The 9,180-nt window shown below is 38.8% G+C and overlaps 1 protein-coding gene across 1 annotated transcript; it reads left to right on the top strand.

The window, feature by feature from the left end:
- Positions 1–4,839: 4,839 nt before the first annotated feature.
- LOC121877605 (phosphoglucomutase, cytoplasmic-like) lies at positions 4,840–8,477 on the top strand. The gene is made up of 3 exons (XM_042383407.1): positions 4,840–5,054; positions 5,260–5,400; positions 7,576–8,477. Exons 1-3 carry the CDS (start codon positions 4,921–4,923, stop codon positions 8,087–8,089), a joined length of 789 nt encoding a protein of 262 aa, XP_042239341.1. The 5' UTR covers positions 4,840–4,920; the 3' UTR covers positions 8,090–8,477.
- The last annotated feature ends 703 nt before the right edge of the window (positions 8,478–9,180 follow it).

The following is a 9,180-nucleotide window of genomic DNA, read 5'->3' as shown; positions in this document are numbered from 1 at the left end:
ATCTATATTATCTGAGACATAATTCATAAAAGTCCTAAGCTCCATCACCAGTTATATAATAAATAAATGTCACAGGAAGTTATGATGTTCCACACAATTGTCAGTATCACTTATGAAGATTATGGTGAAGTGTTGGTGAAGTTATGTTTTACATAATTTGTGTACTTTACCTGTCCAATTATACCTTATTATAACCATCCCTCACATGTAAACAGGTTGATTAAACATATCTTGAAAACATTAAAGTGATAAATACCTGTAATGAAGAGGCTTGTCTGTGTACAGGTATTGTCACTCTCATGGGACATAGTTTAGATGATAATTAACAGTATTCAAACACTTTCATTTGTGCTTAATCACATGTAAAGCAATTGTTACCATTTTTCGTTTGAAAATCACTGCTGCCATTAATCACATGTTATACTCGATCAGGGGATTTTGTTATACTCGAACTCGATCAAGGGACTTCTTTATACTCGATCAGGGGACTTTGTTATACTCGATCAGGGGACTTTGTTATACTAGATCAGGGGACTTTGTTATACTAGATCAGGGACTTTGTTATACTAGGTCAGGGGACTTTAGTTATACTCGATCAGGGGATTTGTTATACTAGATCAAGGGGTTTTATTATACTATATCAGTGGCCTTTGTTACACTCGATGAGTGGCCTTTGTTATATTCGATCAGGGGGCTTTGATATACTCAATTAGGGGACTTTGTTGTACTCGTTGAGGGGGGCTTTGTTATACTCGTTCGTGGGACTTTGTTATACTCGATGAGGGGACGTTGTTATACTCGACCAGGGGACTTTGTTATACTCGACCACGGGGCTTTGTTATACTTGATCAGGGGAATTTGTTATATTCGATCAGGGGGCTTTGTTATACTCGATCAGTGGACTTTGTTATACTCGATCAGGGGACTTTGTTATACTCGATGAGGGGGCTTTGTTATACTAGATCAGGGGCCTTTGTTATACTCGATCAGGGGCCTTTGTTACACTTAATCAGGGATCTTTGTTATACTCGATGAGGGACCGTTGTTATACTCGACTAGGATGCCTTTGATATACTCGATCAGGGGGCTTTGTTATACTCGACCAGGGGCTTTGCTATACGCGATGAGGGGCCTTTGTTATACGCGATCAGGGGGCTTTGTCATACTCGATCAGGGGACTTTGTTATGCTCGATCCGGGGATTTTGTCGACCACGAGCATATAGCCGTCGATGAGTTTCCCATGAGATACGGCAAAGAGAGCATATACCAGGCCATGACGTTAGTATCTGCGGGCTGAGGTTTACAGGTCAGAGAGAGAGATACCTTAAATTTATAATACTGTATACGAATTTTTAGCGCGAGTAAGTGAAACGTGGCTGCCTGCCACCGTAGACTTTTTCACGCTCTGAGTCTCGTGTGTAACGACTGATAGATCTTCACTGAAAGTAATCTTACTGTCCCTCTGCTAGAAATGATTTTGTGTGATATTAATTTTTTTTATATCATATCTATATTATCTGAGACATAATTCATAAAAGTCCTAAGCTCCATCACCAGTTATATAATAAATAAATGTCACAGGAAGTTATGATGTTCCACACAATTGTCAGTATCACTTATGAAGATTATGGTGAAGTGTTGGTGAAGTTATGTTTTACATAATTTGTGTACTTTACCTGTCCAATTATACCTTATTATAACCATCCCTCACATGTAAACAGGTTGATTAAACATATCTTGAAAACATTAAAGTGATAAATACCTGTAATGAAGAGGCTTGTCTGTGTACAGGTATTGTCACTCTCATGGGACATAGTTTAGATGATAATTAACAGTATTCAAACACTTTCATTTGTGCTTAATCACATGTAAAGCAATTGTTACCATTTTTCGTTTGAAAATCACTGCTGCCATTAATCACATGTTATACTCGATCAGGGGATTTTGTTATACTCGAACTCGATCAAGGGACTTCTTTATACTCGATCAGGGGACTTTGTTATACTCGATCAGGGGACTTTGTTATACTAGATCAGGGGACTTTGTTATACTAGATCAGGGACTTTGTTATACTAGGTCAGGGGACTTTAGTTATACTCGATCAGGGGATTTGTTATACTAGATCAAGGGGTTTTATTATACTATATCAGTGGCCTTTGTTACACTCGATGAGTGGCCTTTGTTATATTCGATCAGGGGGCTTTGATATACTCAATTAGGGGACTTTGTTGTACTCGTTGAGGGGGGCTTTGTTATACTCGTTCGTGGGACTTTGTTATACTCGATGAGGGGACGTTGTTATACTCGACCAGGGGACTTTGTTATACTCGACCACGGGGCTTTGTTATACTTGATCAGGGGAATTTGTTATATTCGATCAGGGGGCTTTGTTATACTCGATCAGTGGACTTTGTTATACTCGATCAGGGGACTTTGTTATACTCGATGAGGGGGCTTTGTTATACTAGATCAGGGGCCTTTGTTATACTCGATCAGGGGCCTTTGTTACACTTAATCAGGGATCTTTGTTATACTCGATGAGGGACCGTTGTTATACTCGACTAGGATGCCTTTGATATACTCGATCAGGGGGCTTTGTTATACTCGACCAGGGGCTTTGCTATACGCGATGAGGGGCCTTTGTTATACGCGATCAGGGGGCTTTGTCATACTCGATCAGGGGACTTTGTTATGCTCGATCCGGGGATTTTGTCGACCACGAGCATATAGCCGTCGATGAGTTTCCCATGAGATACGGCAAAGAGAGCATATACCAGGCCATGACGTTAGTATCTGCGGGCTGAGGTTTACAGGTCAGAGAGAGAGATACCTTAAATTTATAATACTGTATACGAATTTTTAGCGCGAGTAAGTGAAACGTGGCTGCCTGCCACCGTAGACTTTTTCACGCTCTGAGTCTCGTGTGTAACGACTGATAGATCTTCACTGAAAGTAATCTTACTGTCCCTCTGCTAGAAATGATTTTGTGTGATATTAATTTTTTTTATATCATATCTATATTATCTGAGACATAATTCATAAAAGTCCTAAGCTCCATCACCAGTTATATAATAAATAAATGTCACAGGAAGTTATGATGTTCCACACAATTGTCAGTATCACTTATGAAGATTATGGTGAAGTGTTGGTGAAGTTATGTTTTACATAATTTGTGTACTTTACCTGTCCAATTATACCTTATTATAACCATCCCTCACATGTAAACAGGTTGATTAAACATATCTTGAAAACATTAAAGTGATAAATACCTGTAATGAAGAGGCTTGTCTGTGTACAGGTATTGTCACTCTCATGGGACATAGTTTAGATGATAATTAACAGTATTCAAACACTTTCCTTTGTGTTTACCTTTTTTTTCCACTTTATTCCCCAAAATATCTTCATATTCTTTCACGGTTCCTTATTTGCCTCATTTACTCTTCCACAATATCACTTTCATTTACCCTTAGCGATGTCCTTTGCTATGTCACGATTCTCTCTTCCAGCCACGATGTTTACATCCTTGTCCCCACGCAGTCACTTCCACTGCTGCCGTTAATCACAAGTAAGGCAATTGTTGCCATTTTTTGTTTTCGTCCCTCTGCTGCCATTAATCTTATATAAGGCAATTGTTGCCATTTTTTGTTTTCGCCTCATTGCTACCATTAATCACATATAAGGCAATTGTTGCCATTTTTTGTTTTCGCGCCATTGCCGCCATTATTCACATATAAGGCAATTGTAACCATTTTTTGTTTTCGCCCCATTGCCGCCATTAATCACATATAAGGCAATTGTAACCATTTTTTGTTTTCGCCCCATTGCCGCCATTAATCACATATAAGGCAATTGTTGCCATTTTTTGTTTTCGCCCCATTGCCGCCATTAATCACATATAAGGCAATTGTTGCCATTTTTTGTTTTCGTCCCTCTGCTGCCATTAATCAGAGGGCCACCAGACTGATCCCTGCACTTCGGCACCTCAGCTACCCTGAGAGATTGGAGCGCCTGAACTTGCCTAGCTTATACTACAGACGGGCAAGGGGTGACCTAGTTGAGGTGTATAAGCATCTCAGGGGGCACTACTCAGTCGAGTGTCCTTGCTTGGAGCTGGTGGATGCTCGCCCCACAAGGGGTCACAGCTCAAGATTGAAGAAGCCACAAGTCCAGAAAACTGTGAGGGTAAACTTTTTCGGAGTGAGGGTTGTAAATTCTTGGAACAATCTACCAGAAAGTGTTGTGACGGCACCGGGTGTGAGCTTTTTCAAGACAAGACTTGACCAACACTGGAGCGGGTTCAGGTACATTCAGGAGCCGGTGCATGCCCAGTACTTGCCAACAGTGCGTGACAGAGACGTCACCGATCGCCCGGGCGGCTAGCGAGCCGATCTTTTGGTGAAGAGGATAAAAGGAAAGGAAAAATATCAGAGACGTGACCGATTGGCCAAGTGGCTAATGAGCCGGTCAGTGGTGAAGAGGATAAAAGTAAAAGAGCCCCGGTAAACGTACTAGTTACGGGGACTACCTTTACAGAATAATAAGATGGCTGTTATGGGAGTCTAGGTGGCTGTACCTGGCTCACCTGTTTGTTCTCGTCTCTAAGATAAGACAATTTTTTAAGGTTTAATCTCCATTTATTGATTATTTTATGAAGTTACCAGAGGACATTTCACCAAACTTTTTGTACACCGAGTTAATACTTGTACCTGCATTTTTCTTTTATCTGCAACACTGAACTCAGTTATTCAATCATACATACATTAATTTTGTCATTTAATCTTGTTATTGACAATATGATTCAGTCAATCATACAGGTTTTAGTGTAATTTTGTCACTTATATTAATTTTCTTGTAGTAAAATTTTGATATTTTTATGATGTATTACAGCATTCATACTGTATAGTATACAGTACTACAATATGTATTACTGTCTTTATCATAGGGTTGCCAAGGCAAAAGGGCTGGAATTATTTGAAGTTCCCACTGGCTGGAAATATTTTGGAAACCTGATGGATGCTGGACGACTCTCCATCTGTGGTGAGGAGAGCTTTGGGTGAGTTGCATCATTATCATTTGTATTTACAGGTAGTCATATATTATCATTATAGGAGGATTGGAAGTAGTCTGTGAAATAAGTTATTTTAGGTTAATGCTTGATCAATATTTATCAATTGTATAAAAGTTGAGAAGCGAGTAACATACTGGACAGGGTATAGGAATTCCATTGTTACAAGCATTATATTTCTTTGGTTTCACAGAACAGGGAGCAACCACATCCGAGAGACGGATGGCATATGGTCAGCACTGGCATGGGTGTCCATTTCAGCTGCCCATCATCAGACAGTAGAAGAGATCTTGCAAAAACACTGGAAAACGTATGGCAGGAACTTCTTTACAAGGTATTGTACAGCATTTATTTTTAGTATTATAATGTATTATGCCCCAGTACGAATGTGGAAGGAACAAAGTGTTACACTTGTTGATTGATCCATCCATCTCTACATGCAACCAGACTTTTCTCAAATCTCTTGGTTGTGCAGTCACGAAACTTTATAAACAGATGCAATTTCATTAGTACTACTAAGTCATATTAAAAACAGGTCACTGTGATATATTTTGCTGTCACTCGAAATTGAGTATGACAATCATCCAGCTATGATACAATGACATGAGTTATTAAAGATGTCACATTCGTTGGTGAGCTCTGAGATGACTCGAGAGGTTGATACAGGACCTGCAGGACTGTCCACAGATGTTTCACATGTCTTTCCAGCACTGGCACTTGTCTGCCTCGGTATGCAGTGGTAAATGTGTAGAATGGGATATTCATGCCCCATAAACACTGTATTCTATTGAGTATTTGGGAACCAGTTTCAGTCATTATATTGAAGGATGTTTTGAAGTTGAGAATTTGATTATGTAGCTTAGCAGGTTAAGTAAAGGGGCAAAGACACCCAGTATGCAAATTCCTTATGAGTAATGTAATTATAATACAGGGGGGTATGTATAGGAATTTGACAAACACAGTGATTCTGGCATCAGAGGCCACCTCCTTTGCAATCTAGGTTACACACATGATGATGCAAGTCATATCATGTCAGTAGAGGGAGTGCTGAAATAAGCATAGGCATGTCAGTATATTGGAAGTGTTTCTTGTGGTAGGACAGGTTGTCCCTTTGGACACCATTTTACCTGATTATGAGGAACAACTTTGTCTACCAGAACAGACAACACCCAGTTGTCATGGTGACAGTTAACATTCAGACTAGTTAACAGTTCTTACTGTTTGAAAGTTGTCGATTCATACGATTCTCTGTCGCCTGTATTGATCTTTGAAGTTATAAAAGTATTATTTCAGAATGTATCCTTCACAAATTATCCTCATTTATGCCAGAAAATTGTCTTAGTTTGAAACATCTTTTATGTATTACATACTGTACATGAAATACAAGCTAAAATTATTTAAGTATTGCTACAATAAAAATCACGAGACCTCATTTGAAACAACGAAAAAGTTATGTGGGAATTTGATCTTCAGCCATGCATTCTCCAAGTAAATATGGATTCTTGACTATGCGTGGCATCACTAGGCGTATTAATTACTGGTACTGAAACTTGGCCTTGCTCATGCATTGAAAATCACATTAATTGGAGGTTTTTCAGACCAACTATTGTACTTGCAATAGATTATGGTAAACACTCTTGCAGTCTCTTTTTGCCATCCAGGAACATAACTCACAATGCGGTCAGCATGTCTGTAAAAGATATTTTTTGCATGTGTGACCACTAGGTTGACTAAATTGCCAGTTTAAAAAACCTGTCAATGAAACGGTTTAAGTGTAAGGTGACCATTTGACTATACAGTATACTGAATAAATGTAAAACTATATTTTTTACTGTGTTCGTATTATTACGTGGTATCATAATACCTGTAGTACAGTATTGTACAGTACCTCAAAAAAGTATCTGTCCACACTGTGTGAAACATTGAGACCACAAATAATAGATATTGGGATATGCACATTCCTGCCCTGTAATGTATAGTTTAACTTAAGTAATACAATGTGTATTTATTTGGGCATAATTAATATGACGTAAAGTTACCAAATATAGTAGGATCAGTATGCCACAGAGCCATGCATACCAACCCTTCCGGGACATCGCGAGTTGCTTGTAGCATTTCAGAAGTCACCGGACCCATCCTGGCTGGTAATTTTTTGAGATACCTGTACTGTACAATAGTAACCTGATTATAAAGAGAAGATATTAGGCTTCCAAATGTTCTGATTTTTTTCTCCCTCAAATACAGGTACAGGGTGTAGTAAGTTAATAAGATTGAGTGATTCCTGGTCCACAAATTGTAGTCGGGTTATATATATATATATATATATATATATATATATATATATATATATATATATATATATATATATATATATATATATATATATATATATATATATATATATATATATATATATATATATATGTTATTAGGTATTAATTTTTTTTTTTTTTTTTTTTTTAATCAGTGTGAACACCAATTTATTATAAATATGTTCTTCAATTGGTAGGTACGACTATGCAAATTGTGACACTGCTTCTTGTACCAAGATGATGGCAGCTTTGGAAACCATGTGTGATGATGGATCTATGGTGAATAAACAGTTTTGTCATCAGCAGAAGAATAACTTCACTGTTACTTTCACTGTTGCCAAAATGGATGTCTTTGATAACAAAGATCCTATTGATGGCACTGTAACCAAAAAACAGGTTAGTTTCCTGTTGTACACTATACAGAAGTACTTAGGTCTTTTCTTTCACCGAGATGGTACGTATATTTGTGCTGATACTCCCACACATTTTTGGGGGGTTTATAATTTACGGAATTTTCTCCGTATGGTGACAAAAAAATTTAATAGTGAAGTAACATTACAGGGTGTGCGTATTCTGATGACTGAGTCCCGAATTGTGTTCCGACTGAGTGGTACGGGGAGCTCATGTACCACAACAGTCCGTATGTATGTTGAATGCTACGAGTCAGATCCTGACATGCTCAAAGAGGACACACAGGTGAGTTACCACTGAGTTTGTAAGTTGCAAAGGAGAATGGTGTGAAAAGATTTTGCAGGTAGGCAGGTAATCTACTATACTGAGGAACATCAACCTTGCCTTTTACCAATGTGTGTGCTCAAAAGTCCAATACATAATGCCCAGTTCCCACTCTGTAAAAGAGGATTGACGATAGGAAGGGTGTCCAGCCATAAAACTTGCCTGATGACAACCTGGACACTACACCATCAGGTAATTACGGCTAACTCAGGCAAGCATGGAAAATGGTGATGGCGATATTTTAATGTTGGTGTAGGTTTGTAACCAAGCAGACAGGATAAAATTAAATGCAATTTGAGAAAAAAATAAATTGAAACATGGCAAGAAAAGCTATTAAAAAAAAAGAGATAAAAATTTCACTTTACTGTACAGTTCCTATCCTCAGCGACAGGACGGGGGTCATCGGGCTCATCGTCACTCAATTCCATAATGGGTGGTGAAGTGGGGGCGACGGTGGATTCAGCTGCTTCCTCACTGCCGCCAGTGATTGGTGTTAAATCTCTCCTTCGGTGATCAAAGAACATGGTGATGGGGAGTTGTCGTCTCTTTCATTCATTTCTTCCATGATGTTTTTGTATGGAGCGAAAATGTCATCCATCCCTCGTATGAATTTTAGGGCACGCACCATGGAGGGGTCCATACTATAGGCCAGGTTTTTCAGTGCCTCAATATTCCTGGTCATCTCCCCCAACTTCTCTAACGTTATTTCTTGGTGCTCTTCCTCTTCCTCTTCCTTGCCTGAGTCTACTAACTCCTGTAGATCCTCCTCGGTCAGCTCAGTGTCGTGCTCTTCAATTAGCTCCCTAATCTCGTCCTCTGCCATGTCCTGGAAGCCTTCAGCAGCCACTTTCCTTGACAGTGCCAGGGTCTTTCTGAATATTTTCATTAAAATCCATCAAAATCATTTTCCTTGTCTTCGTCTTGAGCACCAAACAGCTCCTCCCAGTCTTCTCCTTGAACAGGGTTAGAGGGTACGTGTTTTTCGAATCGTTTTCAATTAAAAAAATGTTACAGCACATGTATATTTTACCTAAACTGTGCCTGAATGAATATATTCTCAGAAATAA

Source organism: Homarus americanus, unplaced genomic scaffold (genome assembly GCF_018991925.1).
Source record: "Homarus americanus isolate GMGI-L3 unplaced genomic scaffold, GMGI_Hamer_2.0 scaffold54332, whole genome shotgun sequence".
NCBI lineage: Eukaryota > Metazoa > Arthropoda > Malacostraca > Decapoda > Nephropidae > Homarus > Homarus americanus.
The sequence above is the reverse complement of the archived record's forward strand: the minus strand, read 5'-3'. Positions and strand labels throughout refer to the sequence as shown.